Raw genomic sequence first — 26,274 nt, 5'->3', positions numbered from 1 at the left:
ATCATATGGAGACCTAGTGACTACACCCCCTTCCCTGCTGTAAATCCGGAATCCAGCACTGAAGAGGGTAATGGTTTCTTCCAGAGGCCCACACAAAGGCTCATCTGTCCAAGGGCCCTGGCCTTCTGGTAAGGCCACCAGCTCAGCCTGTCACCCAGAAGGGGAGGCCACCGTGCACTCTGTCCAGGGCCAGGTATGAAGGCCTGGGCCAGCTCGGGCTGGATGTGGGCAGGAGTGCCAGGCAACATGGCAACCTGTCAACACTCACTGCCTGGCCTGGACGGCACCTGCACCCGCGCTCCGGGGCTTCCAGCGCCATCCAGCAGCCTCTTGTATCAGCCAAACCTCGCCTCTTCCCTTTGTCATCCCCAGGAGTCACACGCTAGACAACTGCAGCTGTGCCACCTAGTGTCCTCACTTGTCCCCTTGTATACACAGCCACGCCCAAATCAGTGGCTCAGAGGCTACCTCTGGACCTAGCCCACGTTCCTGTGGGGCCCGCGGGGCTGGTGCCCGCTGGGCTCAGGCCTGTGGGTCTTAGCTGGGGGTGGCTGCCCCCCCCCCCCCGTGGCCTCTCCTACGTGCCCGTCGGCTGAGGCACTGGAGCTGACTGGGTCACCCGAAGGCCAGCTCTGGTGTGTCTGCATGGTGACAGAGGTCTAACCGCAAGCAGCAGGGCATCCGCACGGACCTGTCGCTCTCTGCTTGCCCCACAACTTCTATTGTTCAGGAAGCCCAGCGAGTCACACAGCCAAGCCCCTAGGGAGTATGAGGAGTGCCGCCTGGGGTCCGGACACAGGGAGGCGTGAGCCCAGCCTATCTACCCTGACGGCGTCTTCGTGCAGACACAGTGTGTGCGTCTAGATGAGACTCCCTGGCTGTGGACAGATGTCGGTTAGTCTGATTTGCCATTTTTCATTGGCCTGTGTGGCTGCAGAATATACTCACGGGTGAGGCCTGGTTCTGCTAGGGTTCTAGCAAGAACTGCCAGTCTAGGCAGGTGAGTGGCTGGACCTAGGAGCTCTGCTGGCAGGCCTGGGCAGGGCCTTCTCTGGAAGGGCAAGGGTCCAGCAGGGAGGTGCTGGGGAGCCGAACTGACAAAGTTCTACTCCAGGGAGCAGGCTGCTTCTGATTGCCAGAGAGGACTGAGGCTGCTCCCACGTCACCCAGCCAGAGCAGGGCCGGCTGCCGGGTGGGACGGGGCCTGCGCTGGAGCAAAGGAGCCCAGGGGGCCCCTCTGGCCTGCTGCTTGGGGGCAGCTCTGCAGGGCCAGGGCTGGCGCTGGGCCCTGCTTGCCACCAGCAGTCTAGATCTTGGATCCGCTGCAGTAGAAGCACAGGGAGCAGGACGTGGGGCTGGGTGCAAGCCCTTGACAGGTGAGACTTCAGAGGTCCGGGTTTCTTCTCGAGTGGTGAGATTCCGGCCCCTCCCAACCTGTGGCGGGAGCGGCAAAGCCCCAGAGCTCTCCCGCCTCCCGCTTGTCTCACAGCATAATACGTTCCTCCTCGCTGAAGCTGGAACGGAGGGCTGAAAGAAACAGCCCTTTTCTCAACAGACAAAAGAGACGACGCTGGTGATGGCAGTCTCATGGCTTGTGAAAAGAGGCGAAAATGGCTGTGACTGAAGTGCTTCCACCTGTTGTCACTGGGGGAGTGAGGAGCCCGCGCCCGGCTGTGCAGCCCGAGACTTGTCTGGAATGTGAAACGCTTTAATAAATCCGCCTTGCGCTCCGTCTCTGACGTGCACGCTCACACCCGCCAGGAAACAGTTCAGACCGAGGCTCTCCAGTCGGGGCCCTGGGTTCACGGCCAGGCGCTCTTCTTTGTTCTTGAAATGCAGATTTGGGGCAAATGAAGGAAGGGCTCAAAGCGCAGTTTCTTCATAAGTGGGGATCAAGGCAAGGGCTCCAAGTGAAGTCGTCGTGAAGATTCAGGGTGACGAATGGTAAGTGCACAGTGCCCGGTTTGTAGTAAATGCTCAGGAAACCTCATGACGGTGCCTGGTGGGATCGTGTCTATGGGGCACGAGGAGAGCGATGAGGGTGCAGAACGCCACAAACAGGATCGTCCAGTGGGATGTACTCTTTGCCCTTTCAGATCATGCAAAACTTCATGCAAAAATGGATGAGAAATGTCAGCCCTGGCCATGCAAGGGACGCCAGCGAGCAGTGTGTGATCAGCTCCTGGGAGAGAGGGGTGGGGAAGGTTTAGTGGAAACCAAGACCAGTCCTAGAAGAGCGGCAGTGTAGCGAGGAGATTACAGACCTCTTCAAGGCCGCCGCGTGAAAATTCCCAGTGAGGAATGGTCCACAGAAAGGCCGTGCCTGGAGAGCAACTGGTATGGGGAAGAGTTAAGAGCTGAGGCGCAGGTGAGTACGCTGTGGGTTTCTAGAGTCTGTAGACATTTTTTTTTTTTTAAGAAGGGACAGGGCAGCCGCATAGGTTGTTTGTTTGAGGAAGAATGGGAAAACTCAAGTTGTCCTTGATCAAGAAGGACTCATAAAGCCTGGCATGGTGGTGCATGCCTGGAATCCTATATTTGTGAGGCTGAGACAGGAGGATCACAGGTTCGCAGCCAGGCTCAGCAATTTAGTGACAGCTTTAGCAACTTAGTAAGACCTTATTTCAAAATGAAAAAGAAAATAGTACTGAGGGTAGAGCTCAGAGGTAGAATGCTCCTGGGTTCAATTCCTAGGACCACAAAAAAAAAAAAAAGAAAGAAAAAAGAAAAATAAAGAAAGGACTCCTAAGTCAAGAGACCCACGAGTGTCTGGCAATCATTTCTCCTTTGTGTGACTCTGGTTGGTGAATCCTGAAAGGGCTTTTGTCACATGGCTTCCTGGAACACAGACCTGTGTGTACACATGTGCTCAAGCATGTGGGGAAAGGAGAACACACATCAAGAAAAGGAGGAACATTGCTAAGCAAGATGGAAGCCTCTGGAAATTCCCTTCCACTTCTGTCTGCAGAACACACAGGAACGATGGGCGGGTGCCCTCCCCGGCGTGTGCCACGAGCCCCCCCCTCCCCCAGTTTCCAGACAGGCAATGGGCTCCAGGAAGCACAGCGCAGAGTAGGGCCACCCTGAGTCCAGGTCCCTCCGGAGCGCTCTTTGCGTTCCGGAAACCACAGCCACGCAGCTTCTCCACTGTGAACCCGCCAAGCTTCTCGACCACCTCAAACACGTTCTGTTGTTCTTTCTCACACTTTCATGTCTCAGATTTGGCGTGCGGCTCAGGATCCACGGCACACGAGTACTGGGCCAGTTTCTTGGTAACATTTGTTCTTCTTTCTTGGCAGATAATAAAATAATGATGAAGCCTACAGTCAATGGTATCTCAGATTCAAGGAAATAAGATGTAGTGCTTACACATCCTCCTTCCAAGTTTTATCCAAATGTGCTTATTTTAAAGGGAAACTTTTATCACTACTTTAAATGGAGAGCCAGTATTATTTGATGTGCTGGTTATATATTTCTTCCTAGACATTCAAATGATCTGTGATTTTTACAGTCTGTCTTTATATTACCAGGGAAAACCCACCGTAGGCCACTGGGCACAGACAGCTGGATTTGCCTCTGGGCATGCAGTGGGGTGAGAGAAAGATGTCATGAATGCTTGTAATCACAGCATTTGGGAGGCTGACTTAGGGGGATAGAGGTTCGCGGACAGCCTCAGCTACTTAGTGAGGCTCTTTGCAACTCAGTGAGACCCTGTATCAAAATAAAGAATAAAGCTGGGCGTGGTGGTGCATGCTTGTAATCCCCGTGCTTGGGAGGCAGAGACAGGAGGCGGAGACAGGAGGATCGCGCAGGTTCAAAGCCGGCCGCGCTGGCATAAGAGACCCTGTTTCCAAAAATAAAATAAGTCTGGGAGTGTAGCCCAGAGGTAGAAGGGCTTCCAGGAACCCCAGTACCAAAAAAAAAAAATAATAATAATAATAAAAAAATAGGGCTGGAGGTGTAGCTTGGAGGTCGAATGCTCCTGGGTTCCATCCACAGTACCATAAAAAAAGAAAGACAAAAGATGTGATGGAGCCCTCTGTAACCTAGCATATGAGAGAGATGGCCATAGAAGGAGTTAAAATAATACCAGAGATGGGTAACACTTGAACACAGCAGGTACAGGAGTAAGTACCATGCTAAGGAGAGTACCACCCCCCTGTTTCTTAGCAACCTTTCTCACCTTCATCTCCATCCGTGGGCCTATTCCACTGGCTCTGCCCATCAAGAGCATCTGTAATCCGCCACTTTTCTCCTTCCCAGTATCCTGCCGCTCCTCCAAGCTCCCCTGGGGCCCCGCTGCAGTCCTCAACTGCTGTCCTCCGTCCTCCCTCGATCTCCCTTGGGATCCCTGCATCCCATTCTCCCCCAAGCCACCTGCATTCTGTCTCCCATTTCCATCTGCTCTTCACTGTCATTTCTCCTCTCGCTCCTGCTTTTATACGCTCCCTCTGCGCTCTCCAGAGGGCTTATTCCTGATCGATCTAGGAAGTTCTGGGGCGATCAGTAACTCTCTTTTCATCCTGTGGCATTTGCAACTGTGGTATTTAGCCAGGGGGATCCTGGTCTTGGGTAAATTGGGTCCTCTTGCTTTGGGTTCCTTTTGTATTGGTCAGTTTTCCATTGGGATGATAAGGTGCCTGAGAAAAACCCAGCCTCAGAGGGGAGCTTTCTTTTGGCTCATGGTTTCAGATGTCAGTCAGCAGTCACTTGGCCGCATTGCACTGGGCTTGGGGTGAAAAGGAACATCATGGCAGGAGGGCGTGGTGGAACACAGATGCCCAGTGTATGGCAGCCAGGAAGCAGAGAGAAAGGAGAAAATAAGGAACAAGCTGCCCTCTCAAGGGCATGCCCTCCAAGCACCCGCGTCACCAAGTAGGCCTCACCTGCTGTGGTTTCCACCTGCCCCAAGACTCCATTCAGCGAGACATCCATCGAGGGGTCAGCCATTAAGGGATCAGAGCCCTTAGGTCCAGTCACTCCCCAAGGCCCCAGTGCTGAGCACCGCTGTACTGTGGACCAAACCTCAGCCACATGAGCCTTTGGGGGACATTCCAGATCCAGCCATGACCCCTTCCCCAGAAAATGCAGACCTCCTCCGGCAGCTCCAGCCTGCCACATGCTCCTCTTCTCAGAAAGCTCTGGCCACAGGGTGACATGAGCCCTGCCTCCTTCAGGGATTGGGCCATCAGTGAGCCTCCCCTAGGAATGTCTTCATGGAAGACAGTGCCCTGGGTCCTTCCTGACATGTAGGCCCTCTCCTATGCCCAACGCCCTTGTGTTATCCTAACCCCTTTCTTCATAGCATTGATTACTATCAGATTTTTGCTTGTTGGTGTAAATATTTGCATATTGTCTCTCTCCTCTGGAACATAAGCTGTCTGGACTCAGGGGAGCAAGGATCTCAATATGCAAGTCAGTCAAGACTCTTGCTTCCCTGGGTCTGTGTATTCCAGCATCCATGAGAGTGTTGGCACACAGCAGGCACTTAATAAATATTTATTGCCATCCCATTCACTGATTCTCAATTTTCTTTCCTCTTCTAGTAATTGCAAAATTTCGGGTCTAAATTCTAGGTCTTTGATCCATCTTGAGCTGACTTATGCAGAGTGAGGGACTGGGGTCTAACCTTCATTCTACAGCTGGATGTCCAGTTTCCCCAGTACCATTTTTGAGAAGGCTGTTTTTCTCCTACATATATTTTTGGCTTCTTTGTTGAAAATCAACTGGCTGTGAGTGTGAAGATTTGTTTCTGTATCTTCTATTCCATCGGTCTGGGTACCTGTTTTTGTACTGCTACCATGCTATTGTTGTTATCATAGCTCTGTGGTGGAATTTGAAATCAAGTATGGTGAGGCCTCTAGCACGGTTCTTATTGATCAGAATTGCTTCGTCTATGCTGGGTCTTTTGTTTTTCTGTATCAATTTTAGTAATTTTTTTCTAGCTCTGTGAAGAATGATGTTGGTATTTTGATAGGGATTTGCACGGAATCTATAGATAACTTTTCGTGGTATGGCCATTTTGACAATCTTTATTCTGTCTAGCCAATAAAAAGGAAGGTCTTTCTGTGCACTCTAAGAAACAGCAGAAGTCTGAAGAGAGAGCCTACAGAACAGGACAAAACTTTGCCAGCTACTGCTCTGAGAGAAGACTAAAATCTAGAATATATAAAGAATTTGGGACACTGAACACTACAAAAAACAAATTATCCAATACAAAATAGGCAATTGAGCTTCTCAAAGTAAAAAAAAATACAAATGGCCAATAAAGATATAAAAAACATGCTCAGCATCATTAGCAGTCAGGGAAATGCAAATCAAAACTATGCTGAGATTCTATCTAACTCCAGTTAGAATGGCAATCATTAAGAATACAAACAGCAATAAATACTGGCAAAGACACGGGGAAATGGGAACTCTCGTACACTTGGTAGGAGTGCAAATTGGTACAATCACTATGAAGATCAGAATGGAGGTTTCTCAAAAGACTAGGAATGAGGCCTCCATATGACCCAGCTATGCGCCTTCTTGATATCTCTCCAAAATAATTAAATCTAGAATGTTATAGTGAAACAAGAATATTCGTGTTCATGACAGCACAATTCACAATCGCCAAATTATGAAGCCAACCGAGGTGTCCATCAAGAGATGAGCAGAGAGTGAAAATGTAGTATATACACACGATGGCATTTTACCCGGCCATGAACAACAACAAAATGATGTCATCTGCAGGAAAATGGATGGAGCTAAAGAATTTTATGCTAAGTGAGGTCAGCCAGGCAAGGGCCAAATGTTTTCTCTCATCTATGCAAACAAGAGAGAAAATAGAAAACAAAAAGAGACTTCAGATAATTGAGAAGAGTGATAGTGGAATGGGATGAGGGAAGGGGATGGGGAGGGGAAAAGGAAGAACGGATGAAAGAAACAGTTCAAATTAGACTGTGCTCCTGTATGAAGATTCTCACCACCAATCTCACCATTATGCATGGGGGTGGGCAACACACCAAGACCTGTGTGCACATTTGTTCGTAAGATTTTGAACTTCACTGTGATGTATAATTATAATGCACCAATAAAAGCATAAAAATAAATAAATATTTGTTGAGTAAGTGAATGGATGAAGGGGAGCTCAGGGCACTGGCTGGGCACACTGGGCTCCGGCATCTCCCGTGATCCTGAAGGGCCAAGGCTGCTGACCTGGTTCCAGGAGGAACTCAGGGGGTCCCCATGGGCAAACAAGAAGACTAAACTTTCAGAAGGAGCTGGAGACAACATCCTGAGTGCTAGAGACTAGGTCAGGGGAAGTGTACAACTCGGTCCCATAGGGAAGTCATCATGCTGGATGGAGGCATGGCTCCACGTCAGCCTTTTTTCTGAGATTTTGGAAGGCTCCCTGCCCAGAAGTGAGGCAAGGTGGACCTTGCTCTGTGGACAGTGAGGAGCGCGCCCTCCTTGGCTCTCTCTGGTCTTACCTTGGACAGGTGCTAAGGGCTCGTATACCACCCGGTAGCCCTGCAGGATGCCATTGGCTGCTGCCGGCTCTCCCCAGGACACGTTAAGTGTGGTGGAGGTTATTTCTGAGAATGTCAAGAAGCTGGGGGCCCCAGGAGCTGGAAGAACAAAGCACAAAATGACTTTTACTAAAAGCATTTTTATGGAATGAACACACACACACACACACACACACACACACACACACACACACGCACACACACTTCTGTGCCTCCATATAGAATAGGAAATGTTATCAGGTGTTATTTTCAACTTGGTAAAAGTCTAAATGCCACAGGATGAAAAGGAGACTCATTGATCACCTCCGAACTTCCTAGGATCAATCAGAAACATGGGCCCTCCTGAGAAGAGCAGAGAAAATGACAGAGCTGAAACACAAAGGAGTTTGAGAGACCAAGCGACAAAGGCATGAAAATGAGTAATAGCCGGAAACGGAAAGTGAAATCCAGATGGTTCTGTTTCCAGTGGCTGCTGGAGGCTCCCGAAGGCCCTCCTTCTGCTCTTTTGGGGTGAGATCAAGCTCCATGGTGGATGGAGTCTCTCTCTACCATTCCTCTTTTCTCTCCCCAGGACATCTCATAGGACACCCCCATCTCTCCACCTGCAATCCCCTGGACACTGTGGGCTTAGGGAGGCCCCCGACCAAGCCATCGGAGCTGCTGGCAGACACGCAAGGCCAGGAGTTCAGCCAGGGTGATGCTGGCGTGTGCACCCCCTGCCTGGGCTCCATGCAGAGAAAAGTGCACTGGGGCTGCCCCGGCTTGACCGTCTGGGTGGGCACCAGGCCTGTCCCGCTTGGCACCTCTGCTCAGAAGGCCTTCCTGGAGCAGCACCCCCCTTCTCTCCCTCCTGTCCTGGGTCCTTCAGTCCAATGGCCTAGCAGGCCTGGTGCTTTGAGGTGGCCCCAGACCCTGCTCTCTGCCCCACAAATCTATCCCTGTCTTTCAGCTCAGATTCCCAAATTGGACCCCTTGGGTGCTGAATAAGAACAGAAGGAAGCAGCCCTGGTACTGAGATGTGAGGCTGAGGGCCCCAGGCCAGGGGTCAGTCATCCAGATGGGTGTCAGTTGGCGGAGTCCAAAGGATTTCAGGGCTCCCTGTGTCTTCAACCCCACAGGCTGCAGAACCTCACTTTCCTGGTCTTAGATTTCTTGGGCCTAAGGGCCTCTGAGAACTCCCAGGGACCCAAGGCCTGGGCACCATTTTGGGGGGGTACCTGATCTCCAGGCCACTAGAGACTGAGATGCACTGGAGGAGCAGTCTGCTCAGCACGCACGTTGCGCCCTTTGTGTGGGCGAGGCAGCCAGCCGTGTAGTCCTGTCAGCCTGGGTTCTGTCCATGCACTCAGCACTGGCCTGGAGCATGCAGCTTAGGGCTGGCTGCAAAGCCCTTCCAGGGGGGTCTGTGGACCCCAAACCCAGGGGAGCCCTGGCCTCTATGCACCAGCAGCTCAGCCCCCAGAGTCTGCACATGAGGAGGGGCTCTAAAGAGTTTGCAGAGGATGCCTATCAGACAAGAACAGGGCTGAGCACCGACAGGAGTGTGCACTGCTCCAAGTTACTAATATACTGACTCTGCCACCCAGGCCAGACAGGGCCAGCCACCAGAGAACCCCAGCCCTACCTCCAAATTCCCAGCTATGTAGTGGACACAGGTGACCAGGCAGGCAGAGCAAAGAGGTGTGGAAGCTGAGAGAAAGGGTGATTCATTCTGCCCAGGGGTCCCTGGAACCATAGCGCTGGTCACCTCAGAGCCTGCAGAGAGGAGAGCCGCCACTCGACCTACCGGCCTGATGGGTGCGTCCCTGCCGAGGGTCACTCTTGGGCCCATCGCCCGCGGCGTTGAAGGCAGATATGCTGACCAGATATTTGGTATGGCTGGTCAGGTTCTTCAGCTTCACCACAGGCTCAGGAAGGAAAAGGACCTTCATCTTCTCTGTTTCGTTCTGGCTGTCTGCCTCCCAGTAGTAAATCTGTTAGGAAGAGCACAAGGCAGGTTGGGGTCAGAGGCTGAGCACGAGATTAGACCTTGAGGAGGCTGGGCCTCTGTCCTGGGCACAGCCAGGCGGGTGGGGCGGGCGTCTCCCCGAGGGATCAGGTCTACAGCGGGTAGACGGAAGTCCTTGGCCACCAATACTGCTGTGCAGTGATTAACATTTCTGAGTTGTTCATCCGTTGAGTATCATCTAATCAAACATTTGAGGTGGGGTCCAAGGGTAGGAGGGGTGACTTCTTTTGCTGCCAGTATCATGCCTATATAGCACAGCGCACTCTGCTAAAGACTATATATATATATATATATATATATATATATATATATATTAATGGAGATGGAACTCAGAGGCTTTCTACCTCCAGGCTTATACTCCCAGACCTATTTTATATTTTATTTGGAAACCGGGTTACTGAAAGCCTCACTAAGTTACTTCAAACCTGCGTGATCCTCCTGTCTCAGCCTCCCAAGTACTGGGATTATAAGCATGTGCCACCATGCCCAGCTTCTGCTTTAAAGAGGACCTCTGTTCTGCCCTTTAGTCTCCTAGAGAGAAGGAAAAGCCCACTTGTCCACAATCTGCTCCAACCCATAAACAAAATGGACCCCCATTCCTACCTCATGTTCCCACAATTTGTTCAAAACCGAGGTCTATGTCTTCCATCTATGTGGCAAAAATACTCTGGAAATTGAAACACCAAAACAACAGGAGGGAGACCTGGGTCGGGCTCCCTCCTGGTACTCTTGCCTCTTGTGCTCATGGGTGAACTTGATGCCCTAGTACAAAGTTCTGAACCGGTTGCCAACTGTCTTTTAAGACAACTGGCTGGGAACCACCGCTCCCAGCCAGGGGAAGCTGGGCTGTCCAAAGACAACACCGGCCAGAAGATCCACTGTGGCTCTGTGGAACTACGTCTGAGCCGGTCAGAGAGAACGTCACCCTGTGTAGACTGACAGGGTGCGGAGGCTGTGGCGGGCGGCTGGGCACCAGGGCAGGTTGTGTCCATGCTGGAGCAAGTCCTGACAGGTCAGTGTTGCAAACTTCCACCCGCAAGACCCAGCTGCACGTCTGCTCACAGAGCCGACCACAGAGGATCCTCTGCAAACACAGGCCTTGCTGACCTGAGATCAATATCCAAGTTCAATGCCTTTATCATTAAGGAAATGAGAAAACATATTTTGGATGTACATAAATAGCACCTTGCCTCCAAGCTCAGAGGCCTCACCACAGCCTTGTTAATCACTGTAACAGCCCTGCCATGGAGAAAGGTATTAATTTTCATAAAACACCTACAAGGATCATTTTCAAATGGACATTTAATTGGTCCAATAGTCATCAGGGCAGGCTAGCCCATAGAATCAGATAACTGATCAGCTGGGGCTCCAGCAGGCCAGACACGGAAATTAATTCTGGAAGAGGATGGGCATTTTTACGGAGCAGAACGGGGATGTGGTCATCAGCATGGCCTTTGTACATGTCCAGGGCTCCTGAGCCCCCCCAGCAGCCGAGACATCAGCTGGGAGCTTGAGGTGCCCTGAGTGGACCCCCCTTGGTGTGATTACTCCTCCCTAGCCTCATGTTGGCAACGTTCCCTGCCTGCCTTTCCCTCCATCTCCAGAGCATTCAACTGCTGCGCACATGATGGCGATTCTTAAAGTGGGGTTCCCAGAAGCCCACTTGTTCAAGCACTGGGAACTTGCTCAGAATGCAATTCTCAGGCCTACTTAGACCTATTGAATCGAGGGGCCTGCTCAGTGTCCAACAGTGACCTCGGGCAGTGCTGGGACAAAAAAACCTGTGCTTCTAAGGATGCCCCCCTTCCTCTTACTGTCCACAAATGTGTTGGAGGCTCTCCCTAGGTTAGCCATGTGGCTAGGGCAGGGACAAGCCCCCGAGCACATTTGGAAGAGCCCAGGTACCCCACCTGGCAGCACAAGGCAGCCACGCAGTGAGCCCGCTTCACACCCTGAGCAGTTTTATGCTGGAACCTTGGTCCGCCGGATGCTCAGGGCTGCGGCTCCGGGCTGCCCATCTGCCGCGTCTCTGCTGCTGAGAAGAGAGCAGGACGTGGGGGCTGAGGGCTGCAGCCCTGGAGTTGGGCCAGGACTCCAGCCGGAGCCCTCGGGGCCTCGCTCCCGGCATCCAAGTGAGCTGGAAGAAAGAGCCAACCACGCGTGAGAGCTTGCCTTGTAGCCCTGGATGTTCCCGTTCTGGCTCTCCGGGGGCGGCGGGTCCCACGTGACCTCCAGCTGGCTGGCCGTGAGCGGGGTCACCTGGATGTTCTGCGGGGCCATCGCTGGGGCTGAGGAAAGAGCAGCACAAGAGGGTAACTGGGATGTCCCTTCAGAAGCCGGCCAGGACTCCTGACCACGCACCCGCGGCACCCATACAGGTCCTCATTCCATGATGACAGTGTGGAAGAGTCTGCCCTGGACGTGGCCCCAGCGTGGGAGGCCTCTGGCACGGTCTCATCCCAGCTCCACGCTCTCAATCCCTGTGGCCCTTCAATGCCAGGGAAAGGCAATGGGCCCTCCCCTTGCCCCCCCCAAGCTCTTTAAAGCACGAGATAAAATCTGTAGAATTGCAAAGAAAACTGACTGCACCGAGATGCAGTTAGCAGAGTACTGGGAAAATCAACACGCGGTCGCAATCCATGAGCTCTCAGTTAACCCACCACAGGCTCTGGCCCGGCTGTAGCTCCATGGACGAGGGAGTAAGAGACGCCTCTCACATTCCTAATTGGGGGAGATGCTGAGTTTTAAATAGAGTTGCGGGGGGGGGGGAAGGGTAACTGTGTTGACTTCACGAGCTCAGGCATCCGGTACTGAAGCCCGTTCTCGACCGTTCTAGGTGTGCTCCCTGGGGTAGGGTACCCCGTCCACGCACACTGTGCAGGCAGATGAGATGACTGACAAGGACAGAGAGGTCGCACAACCCACGTGGCCACTAAAGAGCTGTGAGCAGTGCAGACAGCACATGCTCATTCTGGGCTCTTTCTGTCCTCTCTGCGCTTTGCCGGCTCCACACCATCTCTGGGTTTCATGGTGGGCTCTCCTGGTGGAAATCTGGGCCAGGCAGCACCCTGGGAGCTGTGGGGAGTTATCTTGGGTTCCTAGCTCTGGGGAAGCAGAGCCAGCCTGGCCCTCCTCACCTTCTGCAGCCTTGACCTGCGGCCCAGAAACGTGCCAGTTGCCTCTGGAGTCAAGTCTGTTTATACACCCTAAAGGAGCCGGCAAAACAGTCAGTGTCTGAGGAGATGGCTGGGCACCTGGGCTCTCTGGAGAGAGACAATGACCTCGTCCATCTCCCCTTCTCAGGTCCCCCTCCCCACAGTCTGCTCTCCCACCCTCCCCCAATGTAGAATAAAATAGTAATTAACACCCGCTCAGCCTGACACCACTATTTATTTTGTTCTAACTGTGTGGTTTCCATATTATCACTGCCCACCCTGCCGTTAATGGAAATGTTAATAACCCACACCAGGTTGTTGTGACAGATGCTCAGCCTCATTATCAGAAATTCTTATTTACCGCTCCATTAAACAACAGAATCACACAAAAAAACAATTCAATCAAAACTAACTGGAGGAATTTTAACAGCCACATTAATAATCCAAAACATAAATAAAGTTAATGTCTTTTGCCTGTTTGCCATCGGCAACCCGATTGCAAAATGACTGTTGTACAATTAAAACGTGAAAGGCAAATTGAGCTTGGCCATTACCCTGGTGGTCGGCGAGGACCCCAGCGCCACCGGGTTTCCTTGCAGACTCGGCCGAACCAGTCGCTAGGCTAGCTCTGGATCTGGGCAGCGTCTGCAGGAACTAGCAAAGTCTGTGAGGTCCGGGCCACACCCTGGTCCCCAGGGGCTGGCAAGCAGCTTGGCTAGGGTTCGCGTGCTGGGCAAAGGCCCCCGGTGCTGTCTTGGGCGGCTGAGAGGAGCCTGTGCACCCGCCAGCGATGCCGCCGCACAGAGCTTTTGTGCCTGGGAAATGCTGCAGGTAACAAAGAAGTTTTTGTTGATCGTACACGCAGGGAAGAGAGAAATGTATGTAAGCGCCGAGCACAGCTTGTTGGTATTGAGACTTATTTTTTGGCTTCTGAAAGCTGCCAGGCCTCCAGCCTAACAGGAGGGCCTCACTTTCAAGAAGGCCCTGCTGTTTCCAGTGTCAAATGCGAGCCCCGTTTGGGTGCAGTGTGTCCAGGTGGGAGCCCACGGAATGCTGCCGAGCTAATGTCTTTTGGTTTTCCTGCCTTAGCATTTTTAGAGCAAGGAGAACACAAATTTCAGCTAACACTTTTTTAAAATGCATTAAATTAAAATGCATTAAATAATAACAAAAATAATAATTATTATTGGTAGTGGAGATTGAGCTCAGAAAAATTCTATCTCCTAGCTACACCCCAAACCCTGATTTTTATTTTCATTTTGAAACAGGTTCTTGCTAAGTTGCTAAGATCGCAGGTTTAAGAGTGGCCTCAAACCTGCGATCCTCCTGTCTCAGCCTCCCAAGTACTGGGATTACAGGCATGTGCCACCATGCCCCGGTGAATATATGAAATTATTTTTAAAAATAATTCTTGGCCATCAGTGTCTGGTGTTTGCTGATCTACAGACGGCCACAAACAGCATTTAGAGGTGGCAAAGAAAGGCTAGGGTGCCAGGCTGAGACCCACTCTGCAGGCCTCACACTGAGGCTGAAGGTGCTGTAACAGAGCTGTGCTATTCCCAGTTCTGGGGTGTGGTGGGGCAGCTCCTACACCCTTGCCTGGGTGCCGGCATGGCCTTGGAGGGAGACTTCATCAAGCTAGTGACCGAAAGTTCAGGGACTTCCAGAGGCACCCTGCACCTGACAGCTACTGTAGGATTCCAGAGGTCTCTGGAATTCTGGTTGGTTGCTTTGGACGGTCCTGCAGAATTGTGTGCTACGGGCTGAGCTAGGCTGTGTTTGGCTCTCCTTGGCCCTGCTACCTGAGCTGGGAAGGGGTGGACGCTGGCAGGGAAGCTCCACAGTTAGGGCCCGGTCTCTGTCTGCCTCACTGACCTGGGCAGGCTCGCCGTCCCCTTTGGCCATCAACTTGAGTCGCATCACCAAACATCCCCAGAACACATGGCTACCCCCACCCCAACCCGTGTTTGCTGATGAGCAAAGAGCCCTGGCTCATCCCCTGCCTCTGAGTCCCCAGACCTAGGGTGAGCCTCATAGTGCGCAGGGCCTGCCTGTGGCCCTACAAAGCCAGGAGTGGTGGTACGTGCCTGTAATCCAAGTGCTTAAGAGGCTGAGACAGGAGGATCACAGGTTCAAGGCCAGCCTCAGCATCTTAGCGAGACCCTCGGGAACTTAGCAAGACCCTGTTTCAAAGCAAAAAATAAATAAAAAGGGCTGGGAGTATAGTTCAGAGATTCACCCTCCAGTCATTCTCTCTCTCTCTCTCTCTCTCTCTCTCTCTCTCTCTCTCTCTCTGTGAGGTATGGTAGCAGCCCAGGCATTATCGTGCTCAACCCATAGAAAGCCCAAATAAGAAGTCCCATGGCCTGCTACCTGTGATCAACCATGGTCCAAAAATCTCAAGTGGAAAATTCCAGAGAGACCACATTCGCATAGCCTTTATCACAGTGTGCTGTTAAAATTGTTCTACTTTGTTATTAGTTATGCTTACTGTGCCTAACTTGAGAGTTAAACTTTACCATGGGGAGACAAGGAAAATGCATGGTCTCCGTAGGCTGGGTACTGGTGCAGTTCCAGGCCTCCCCTGGGGTTCGGAGCAGTGGAGGCACCAGAACGCAGGAGCCCTTCCGGCGTGGGTTTACACCCCAGTGAGAAGGGTGCTCATTGGCTGGTTCTTCGCTCCCTAGCTCATTCGCTGCCCTGCGGTGGGAGGCTCGCCTGCCTGACCTGGGGGCATACTGTGCCCTGTGATCTGCGGTGGCCTCCCCTGAGGGCGGGCCGCCCACCCTCATCTGACCCATTTGTCTAGGCAGTGGTGGGACCACCTCCCCGCAGGACCTGCCAGAGGTTGTGTGGCCCTCTTGTCCCGCAGCCTCAGAGGGGCCGGTCTCACGTGGGCTGAGCCTCAGTCTGTGTCTTAAGAAACTTCCCAGGGGAAAAGTGGGCAGAGCAGAGAAGAATTCACTGCTGGTGTCAGGGCTCCTGAGACTCGAGGGTTGCTTGTTTCCAAACCCAGCTTTCCTAGACTCTTTCTGGATACTAACGAGGCCCTCAGCTCAGGTGTGGGTGCATACAAAGGTGTAAAAGATGGTTCAACACGTGAGAGAAATCGCAGTAATCACAATGCAGGGTGGGTGTGGGCAGAGGCTCAGAGGGCCGGGAGAGACAGCTTCTGACTGGGGACGCGGCGCTTCCTTAAGACAGACAGTCTGTCTGGCTCTTAAGCCATGGGGAGGATTTAATATGGAACAATGGCCCAGGGGAGCGGGGACCCTCTCAGGTGCAAATGGAAGGTGCAAGAGAAAGCAGGTGACAGCAGACAGATGGCCGTCCTGCTTCTAGAGGGCTTCAGGCCTCATAGGCTGCATAGTATAGCCAGGGCCACCACCCCAGGTCACAGTGGGGATATGCTATTGCTGGGGCCATCTGACACTGTGCCAGGTGTCTGTAGTTGCCAGGGCCACCACCCCAGGCCACACGGGGCTTCCTGCTAGTGCCACGTCACCCGCAGTCCTCTGAGCACCTGCTTTTGCCGCAGCCGCGTTAGGCCACACTAGGTTTCTACCTTCAGCTTTTGTTATCCAGCGATTTATTATTTGGGCAGAGCAGGTCTTTAACTGATAATTTGAGGATCATTGTTAATGTTCTACTCTAATGAAATAAGTGTTCATTTACACGATTTCAAAAAAGAAATCCACATTCATCAGTTCACTTTAATTACATCAAACATTTTCCTGGTCAAACACTCTCTCTGACTCCCTGTTGAAGTACATAAGGACCAGAATTCTCTAATCTAATTTACCTTCTCAGCGCACTTTGCCAACACATCTGTTCCCCTAAGCAGGGGTATCTGGAGACAGTCTCCAGGTCTGAGTAATTAGGTACCCTCTGGGGCCTTTGCCAGACAGAAAGGAAGCTTAGGGGAACATACCAACTCAGCTCAGCGGGGACCAAGTCAGACAAGGAGGGAGGGAGCAGGCTGAGGCACCAGCAAGGTCTTGTCGGGAGAACCAGAAAGCACAAAAACCATGGAGTAAGCAGAGAACCCCTGGATTAAGGGGTCCGAGTCACTGCAGTTTTTAGCAGGACACAGAAGCCCAGCTGCCCCTGTGGGATGCGCATCCTCAGCCCCGATCTCCAGGAACCTTGGCCACAAATGTACCCTTCAGCTGGCATTATAAATGTTTATTTTTCTGGTACTGGGGATTGACCCCTGGGCCTTCTGCCTCTGAGATACACCTTCAGTCCTTTTTATTTATGTATGTATTTTGAACGGGGTCTTACTGAGTTGCTGAGGCTGGCCTCAAACCGGCAATCCTCCTATCTCAGCATCCCCAATACTGAGATTTATAGGCATGTGCCACCATGTCTGGCTAGCATTATAAGTTTAAAAAAGTTTGCAATAGACAATTCCAAGTGAGAATATCATACTTTGTGAGCCTGTAACAGACACCTCTCTCTGTCTAGAGCCCTTTATTTCCAGGGCTTTTGAGGTAAAGAGTAGGTAGTTAAGCCGGGTGTGATGGTGCACACTTGTAATCCCAGCATTTGGGAGGCTGAGACTGGAGGATCGCAGTTCGTGGACAGCCTCAGCTACTTAGTGAGGCCCTCTGCAACTCAGTGAGACCCTGTTTCAAAATAAAGAATAAAAAAATAGGGCAGGGGATGTAGCTTGGAGGTCAAATGCCCTCCTGACCCCAACCTCGTACCACCTCGCTTGACCCGTCAGAACCAAAAAGTGCTCTGGAAGGCCTCGCGGGGAAAAAAATTCAGGAAAAGTCTTCAGTGCATTGGATGCCACAGAACCGTGGAGGGCGGGTTAGGAGAACAGCCCTGAGCTCCAAAGACCTGGGCTGGCCTCCTGTGACTCCGAGCACTTGGTCTCATTATCTGAGCCTGTTTCATCAAGTGTAAAATGTGGTGCCTTGCCTAGGCAAGGGGAAAGGGAACTGCGTGCCTCATATGAGGTGGGGGAACTGAGGTACAAGGGAGAAAAACGGGCAAAAAAGGGGGTTTTAAATCTACAGTCCCCACGAGCGCCCTCCCTTTCTCTCTGAAGGCCTGATTTCCTCCAAGCCAAGAATTCTTCAAAGGGCCAATAAATCTTCGAGTACTATAAGTTCATTTAATTGGCATATATATACATATACATATATATATATATGTGTGTGTATATATATATATATATATATATATATATAGAGAGAGAGAGAGAGAGAGAGAGAGAGAGAGAGAGAAGAGAGAGAGAGAGTTAGCTTACAGGATATATTTTTCGACTGATAAAAGAAGTCTAGAGAAAGACATTATTCAAAGCCCAATGATGTGGGTTCAGCCCAAGTGCTATCCATCAACCAGATAGCATCAGCCTGAAGAGTCCGAGAGGAATCAGACCGTTGTCACCTGCTCTGCATTCCACGATCAAAGGAATCCAAGCTCATTAGGCTGCCGTGTACCTCTCATGCTCACCATTGACAGAGTTTCCTATAACAGAAGAGCCATGCTCCCCCAGAGGCGTCTCTTTACCTCTCTGTCTCTCGGGCTTCTTGTCCCTGCCGGTCACTCCCACTCTGAATATAACTGGCATTCTCTCTCTAGATTGCACGTGTAATTCTTACTTCCCTAAATAATCTTGTCTGCAACTCTAATCTTTGTCTTGGCAATTCTTTTACTGTGCCACGCCAGGACATAAAAGGGGAAGATACCCATCTCGAAGGGTGTTGACGTGAAATGAAACACCTGCGTGAGGAGCAGGGCCGCCGAGGAGCGGTGGTGCAGGTGTCTGGGAGAGCTCCTCGGGAGCGGAGTGGAGCTGGGACGGGAACTAGTTCTGCCTGGGCCACTCCAGCGGGGGCTCACTCCAGCGTGTGCCGCTTCCAGCGCAGCTTGATCACCCTTCCTCTGGGTTCCTCAGGAAGGGACTTGGTCCCAGGAGCCCAGGCCTTCCTCACCAGTGCACTGTGACGCAGCCAGTGCTGTGCTGTGAGAGGCCCCATAGGGAGGCTCTTCGTGGAAACAAACTCAGAGGAGCCTCAGCCAAAGCTCCCGGGAACCAGGCCTTAGTCCAACAGCCTGGAGGAAGGGTAAGCTTGTACGTGTTCCTTTCCTGGTTGATCCTGGACAGACACAGTCCTGACGGACATCCTGCCAGAGACTCTGAAGTAAGCAGAGGACCCAGCTCTGCTGTGCCTGGATTCCCAGTGCACAGAAACTCTGAGGTACCAAATGTGCGTTGTTTCTACTACATAATGAGATGACGTGTTACATGGGCATAGCTGACCTGGTACACCTGTGGGAAAGTGCCCGTCGTGAGCACAGCCTCTGCACAGTGCAGAGACTGGCTGGGAATGGGGGCAGCCCTGTCATCAGTGTTGGATTTCCCGATGCCAGTATTCTGGCAATAACCCACGCTGGCGTCCACATGCCTCTATATGTGGCATGGTATGGCCAGTATACGGAGGGAATCAAGACTGGCCCCTGGCCTTTTTGTTCCTGGAGGTGTTAGTGAGAATGACAGAACATCAGATCAGCGCAGGGGCCAATTGAGCGGCTCTGATCACAGGAGTTTCCAGAGCAGGGAGGATCTAACGGGGGCTCTGGGTTCTGTCTAAGCAGGTAGACATGCACGGGGAGGCAGGATGGAGGAGCAGCAGAGGTGAGGTGTATCTGTCCATTCTGCATTGCCATCATGAAATAACAGAGGCAGCCTGACTTTAGAAAGAAAAGAGGTTTACTGATGGATGCTGAAAGTCCAAAGGGCATGGCACGGGCTCTGATGAGGATTCCCCACTCAGCAATGGTGGGAAGAGCTCACACGGCGATAGAGGAAGCAGAGAGCTGGGAACCCAATGTCCCCTTTAATATTTTTATTTATTTATTCACTTTGTTGCTAGGGATTGAACCCAACACCTCATGCATGCTAGGCAAATACTCTACCACTGAGCTACACCCCTTCCCCCCACTGTCCCCTTTATGAGCATGCCTATGCATGACCTAAGGACCTCCAATAAGGCCCCACCTCTTAAAGGTCCCACCTCCCAACATCATCTCATGAGGACCAATCTCCCAATCCAGGAACCCCTGAGGGTCAAGCACACCCACACCCAGCATCCTTCCCGCAGCCCCGGAGGCCAGCGGTAGCTGAGCTGGTAGGGTCTGGCTGCTGCCATCCTAAGAGACGCAGTGGTTTAAAATGGTGCTTTACCAACAGTTGTGTCAATAGGACAAGCAGGCAGAGGCCAGCGGGTTTCTGACTCATAATAGCCAGTGTCCTTCCTTTACGGATTCTTCATGGGAAAGGCTGGCTCTGCATCCCCACTGCCGAGCAATCCCGCTCACACACCGCTATCGTCTAGATCACCATCGTCACCCACTGTTAGACAAGCAGAGTGCAAAGCCCTCCAGCAGCCAGCGAGGCTGCTCGCAAGGCCTGCACTGTTTGTTTCTTCCCTGCCTGTGGAGTGAGCTTCCCGTCCCAGCCTGACCTAGGTCCTGACAGGCAGGCACGCCGTCGTCACCCCAGGGCTCCCCACGCGCCTCTCGGTCCCCACTTATCCCACTGCATCCTGTGCCGCTGTGGCCACAAGGCATTTGCAGAAATACCTTCTTCTCATTTTACACCTTAGAAAAACGAGGCTCATGCCAATTCTAGCTGATCTTATTGGAGACTTGTGTCTATTCTGTCACAAAGGGCTGATGTGTACAATCTTGGCGGCTTTCCTTCCTTTGGTCAAGGTTTGCTAAAAGCAAAGGGGATTCAACTAACCTTTCCTGATTTATGAGGAAAAAGACTTTGGAAAGTAGTGGTTATGCCTCAGGCCAGTCCTGCCCTGACTAGTTCTTCTGGAGAAGCATGTGGATTAGAAAATAGTTATTTGGGAGGCTCGCTCAGTTTGGCAGGAATTGAGACTTAAGTCCATTTTGGTTTAGTCGATTGAGGTATTCACGTAAGGACGCGGTTTGTACATGTTTATACTCAGACATTTTGCCGAGACACGGATCTCCCATGTAAATGACTCTCCTCATTGCAGTGAAATGGATCAAAGTTTGAAGTCAGGCCAATGGCGAGGGAACCTTGCTTTGTCGAACTTTTGAACAAGAGCGTCTCCTGATTGTTATCATATTATTTCTCTAGGAAGTCTAAAGTTGAGAAAGTATCAATCCTGACTTTCATTCCAGTGTTTTGTTTGTTTGTTTGTTTTGCAGTACTGGGGATGAAACCCAGGGGCATTCTACCTCTGAGCTACACCCCAGCCCTATTTTTTATTCTTTATTTATTTTTTTTATTTTTTTGGTGGTGCTGGGGATTGAACCCAGGGTCATTCTACCTCCAAGCGACAGCCCCAGCCCAATTGTTTTTTCTTTTATTTTGTAAAAGGGTCTCACTAAGTTACTGAAGGTCTTCGCTGGCCTCGATCCTCCTGTCTCAGCCTCCCAAGCGCTAGGATTACAGGCGTGTGCCACCACGCCCAGCCCCCAGCCCAATTTTTAATTCTTTATTTTGAAACGGGGTCTCACTAAGTTGTGGATGGCCTATGTAGCTGAGGTTGTCTGCGAACCAGGTTCCTCCTGTCTCAGCCTCCCGAGTACTGGGATTACAAGTGCGTGCCACCACACCCGGCTATTCTTTATTTTAACAGGGTCTCACAGTGTTGCAAAGGGCCTAAGTAGTAGCTGAGGCTGTCTGTGAACTGCGATCCGCCTGTCTCAGCCCCCCAAGTGCTGGAATTACAAGTGTGCGCCACCACGCCCGGCTCTCATTCGAGTATTTGGATGGATTAAGTTTTAGGGGTAGAATTTTGTACAATTTGTGGCTTAATCCTTATTTACTTGTTCAATTATAATTCCCTGTTATCTTTACAAGATACAACCGCAAGCTGACTAGCGTGTTCTGCGAATCTGCCATTCTTAAAAAATATTATCAACACGTGATACTTTTCACTGATAAATTGATAAATGATCGCTGCAATAAAAACATAATGTGAGAAAGCATCCACAATAAATGGAAATCCTCAAAAAAAAAAAGAAAGAAAAGAAAAGAAAAGAAAAGAAAAGAAAAGAAAAGAAAAAGAGAGGCTCATACGGTTTAAGTTACTGGCCCCAGAATGGGCTAGATTTGAACTTGAGTCTGAGGCTGAGGTCCAAGCTGCTGCTCTAGGCTGGAGGTGGAAACTTCTATAAAGACCTGGGTGGTGTTTTAAGCTTTGAGGGATATAAGGCCTTTGTCACAATTGCTCTGTTCTCTGATTTTCTTTGGCAAAAGTACTTACTGTCAAATACTCACTATCTAAGCCTTTGCAGAAAAGGGCATGGCTTTGTTCCAATAAAACGTTATTTACACAAACAGGTCTTTGGGCCAAGTTTTCAGGTTTTGCTTGAAGGCCGTAGGGAAGGACTGGGGTATCTGGGGAGCAGGAGGCCTGACTATCGAGGACCCAGGGCCTCAGTCCCCTGTTCACAGCTCTGCCAGCACAGGGGCTGAGGAGGAGGGGCTGAAGACTATAAGCCTGGCTGCTTCTGTGGGAGTTTGCTGACTGAACATTTGATTACATTTAGGAATGATGCTTCTTTTTTTCTAGGTGTAACAATAACTTGGTAGTTATTTTTTTTTGCACTTTGAAGAGTTCTTGTAGGGATATATACTGAAAGTATTTTTAAATAATTTTTTCTTTTTTAAAAACAGGGTATGACAATCAGGTGTGTGTTGGTAGTGCATGCCTGTATGCCTGTCCTCCCCATGAGACAGGAGGATTGCAGGTTCAAGGCCAGCCTCATCTACTTAGTGAGACCCTCAGCAACTCAGAGAGACCCTGTTTCAAAAATAAAAAAAATTAGAACAGGGCTTGGGGTGTAGCTTGGAGGTAGACTGCCCCTAGGCTCAATCCCCAGTACCAATATAAGTAAATAACTGGATATGATGTCTGAGAACCACTTGGGATGAAGGAAAGTTGGGTGAGGCAAGATAAGAGCTGATGGCTGAACCGGGTGCTGGAAGTAGATAAGAAGCTGGTCGGTCTGTCTTTCCCTAATTATACATTAAACAAAGAAAAACAAATGAAGCGTCACTGACTGGGAAGGGAGGAGAGAGAAGGCAGGCGCTGGGGAGAGGCTGGGCAGGCGTGACGCGGTGGCCACGGCACTCTCATGTCTGCCGCAGCCTTTGCTGGCCCTGGTGATGCAGAGGGCTGGGCCGGAAGCCCGTCTCCACGTGGGAGCAGGCCCAGGAGGGGACCGGATGCCTGGTCGCGTGCGCGCTGACGGACGCGCCGGTCCCTACTCATCTTGCCCACTTCAGCTTCCGCCCCACTCCCGTCTGCTCTGAGCCCTGGGATACACGCAGGCCTGACCCTTTAAGGCTGGACCCTGGAGAGTCCTGCATCCCGAAAAGGCCCCAGGCTCGGCAGGCCCCTCTACCCAGAGCGGAGCTCCTCCAGGCCAGGGCGGGGCCTCGGGGTCCTCCTTGCCTCAGTCACCCGGTGAGTTCCCGGCAAGCGGGTCTCAGGGAAGCTGCCTCAGTAGAGTGCCGATATGGTGAACGGAAGGATTCTTCCAGAGGGCCTGGCCATGTACTTAAACTCAGGGTTGTGTGATGTTTAGGATCCTTTCCAAATGAAGCATTAGTCATGAGAATATTCTCCGTAACCTTCCTACATTGATGGAAATAAGATTATTAATAATGTCACGTATCCACCCACATTTCCGGGGCACCGTGTCTGCAGAAGAGGCAGTGCGCAGGCTGCGGGACAGCATGTAACGTGAGTGCCGCTCGGGGACCTGGCCATGGGCTGAGGGGGCCTGCGGGTCGGCCCAGGAGTGGACTTGATTGTCCCCTGTAGACAGCAGGGACCCACTGAGGGGCCTAAACAAAAGTGACAGGGGAGACCTGTGCTCAGACCACGCGGCAGAGTGCAGAGGGCGGGCGGGGTGGACACGGTGACCCCAAGGTTTCCGGATGCGCTCCCACTGGAGGTGCCGGGGCCCAGCTCATCCTGTGCGCATGGCCGCCCCCTCTGGCACCCATAAGGCCCTGTCTGGGCAGCCTATTTCCTTCTCTCTTCTCCCAGAAGTTGAGTCTACCTCTGTACACGAGGGAGTTTAGTCCTGGGAGCGCTTTGAATTCTCTGAGCACCCTCTCCTGGGACCTCATCCTGCTCAACCCTGCACCCCAACCTGCAGTCAGCTGCCCCAGCCCACATAGAGCTTGCTTATTTTTCCTCTTCGGTACTGGGAATAAAACCCAGAGGCATTCTACCTCCAGCCCTTTACATTTTTTATTCTGAAACATGTTTTTATTTTGAAACACTCTCACTAAGTTGCTGAGAGTGTCTCTAAGTTCTGAGGCTAGCCTAAAACCTGGGATCCTCCTGTCTCTGTCTCCCAAACCCTGGGATTATTGATGAGCTCCCTTCATTTAAAGGGCTGCCCGGCTCACGTGGAGGTGCCCTGGGGTCACGTGAGCTGGAGAAACGCTGGAGGAGGCAGCCAAAGACCCAAGTAATATTTTAAATCCTCCCTGGTGTTGAGGTATGGCTGGACTTCCCGACACTGGGCAATGGCTTCACAGATGCCCCTGTGCCTTAAGGAAGTAGACATCATGTGCTGCCTGGAAGCGGAAGGAGCCGGGCATCCTCTGCCCCTCAGGACTCACTAGAAAGGGCGGCTCCGCCATCTTCGAGGTCAGGCCCCACTGTGAACTGGAGCCGCGGTGTCTGCCCAGGTGACTGACAGCCAGGGGCTCCAGGCAGGTGTCCTCTCAGCCTTCCCAACCAAAGGCCGCACCTACTGCCGTGTTCAGCAAGGGCAGGGAGAATGGCCGCCGACACAGAGCAACTGCCTGCGGTCTGCACGAGGTCACTACGGTGTGTCCTGTTATGGTCACCTAGGCTTCCCACTGAACGGCCATGATGAGGTGGGCAACCCCGCAGATGCAGGATGACAGCATCAGTTACCCTGGGCAACCCGCCGCCCTCTCTTCACTGTAAACACTTCCCACCCAGGTTTCCCTTGACGGGCTCCAGGACTGGCTGTATCTGTCACTAGGGGGAGCTCAAACAGCTAGAAGCTCTGTAATTTTTTTCTCATTCCAACCAATGGTAATTAAAAGCTGGCGGTATTACAGGAAAGGTAAAACCCACATTCTACAGTGAGTTTTTCATTCTGTAAAAATAACAGTAAAGCCACTGGGTGTGGCGGCATGTGCCTGCAATTCTAGTCCTTGGGAGGCGGAGACAAGAGGATCGCAGGTTTGAGGCCAGCCTTAGAAACTTAGCAAGCTCTTATATCAAAACAGAAAATAGTGTCAGAGGTGGGGTAGAGAGGGGGGGTGAGCCTCAGATGTCTGTGGGTTCATTCTTCAGCACATAAGTAAACAAACAAACAAATAAATAAATAAATGAGAACTGATACCTTCAAGATGCCTTTTCTGTCTTGTAAAGCTACGCCCACATTCAAAACAACCCAAATAATGCCTTACAGCAACTGAGTGGTTATAAAGTCTGAGTTTAGGTATCTGTCTTTTTTCTCTTTGGAGGAAAAGTTTTAGAGCCAAGGACTAAGGCGCTGTCATTTGGCTGCTGATCTGCTCCCGGCAGCCCGTCCCCAGTGGATGGAGGAACAAAGGAAGTCCCGTCTTCCTTCTCAGAAAACCAGTAAGACTGTATTTTTGTTATTTTTGTTTTTTGGTGCCAGGGCCTTGTGCATGCTCAGCACATGCTCTACCATGGAGCTGCACCCACCCTGGCCCCACGGTTGCTCTTTGCGTTAGATTTAATGTGCCTCAATAACCAGGCAAGCCTCAGCCTCGGGCTGTGACCAGCTGTGAGTAGAACAAGGATAAATTATCACAATACCTGAGTTCACAGCAATAACCACATTATAACTGCTGGTAGCGACCAATAAGCCACAGGACAGGACCGTCCCAAGAGCACTGCCAACCCCACGGCAGGATGCAGAAGGCGCCACAGGCCAACTCCTAGAGCGGAAGCAGGAATAGAATGAAGGTGCCAGGAATTCCTAAACCAGTTTGTAATTTAATACCCTTCCCATCAAAATCCTGGCAGGACTTGCTTATTTGAGCGCTTGCCAAAATGATCCTAAAGTTTATAGGATGGCTGAGAAAACCTGGAAAACAAAAATGAAGCCACACTCTGATGAGTGTCATATAAATGAGAGGCTTGGCGGTGCAAGGTGGTGCAACAATGTCTACAGAGCGCGGGGAAGTTCTCGGGCGAGTGTGTACATAGGAATTAAAACACAGTCGAACCGCCACAAAGTGCCAAGCGGTGACGGTATTGGTATCGGGGGAAAGGAGATGTCTCTGGAAACGATCCATTTAGAAGTTTGCTTTAAGGTACCAAAATAAACCGCAGCTGGATTAAAGATTTTAATGGCAAAAAAGGATGCTGTAAAAATCAGAAGAAAGCGTGGGTGCTTGCTGTTGTTCTGGTTGCAAAGACGAGATGCGGCAAGTCCTGAGGTTCAGTCCCTCAACAGAGTGAAATTGCAGAATGAACCAATGGGAAGGGGAGGCTTTGCCACAAGCACCATCAAGCATGATAGCCATGGCATACAAGAAGCTCTTACACGCCGACCTGCATACCAGGCC

The 26,274-nt window shown here is 51.3% G+C and overlaps 1 protein-coding gene across 1 annotated transcript in view; it reads right to left on the bottom strand.

Moving 5' to 3' along the window:
• The window catches only part of SDK1 (sidekick cell adhesion molecule 1), a gene marked incomplete at both ends in the record, with an annotated part of 886,211 nt that overhangs the window by 41,573 nt on the left and 818,364 nt on the right, over positions 1-26,274 (bottom strand). The window contains 3 exons of the mRNA XM_080702238.1: positions 7,473-7,610; positions 9,298-9,484; positions 11,692-11,807. Of these exons, the coding sequence (XP_080558364.1) occupies positions 7,473-7,610; positions 9,298-9,484; positions 11,692-11,807 (441 nt within the window). The remainder of the gene's footprint in view (positions 1-7,472; positions 7,611-9,297; positions 9,485-11,691; positions 11,808-26,274) is intronic.

This window comes from Muscardinus avellanarius, assembly GCF_963383645.1.
Source record: "Muscardinus avellanarius genome assembly, chromosome: 10".
In the NCBI taxonomy this organism is placed as follows: Eukaryota; Metazoa; Chordata; class Mammalia; order Rodentia; family Gliridae; genus Muscardinus; species Muscardinus avellanarius.
Note: the sequence above shows the minus strand (reverse complement) of the source record. Positions and strands in the feature narration are given on the sequence as shown.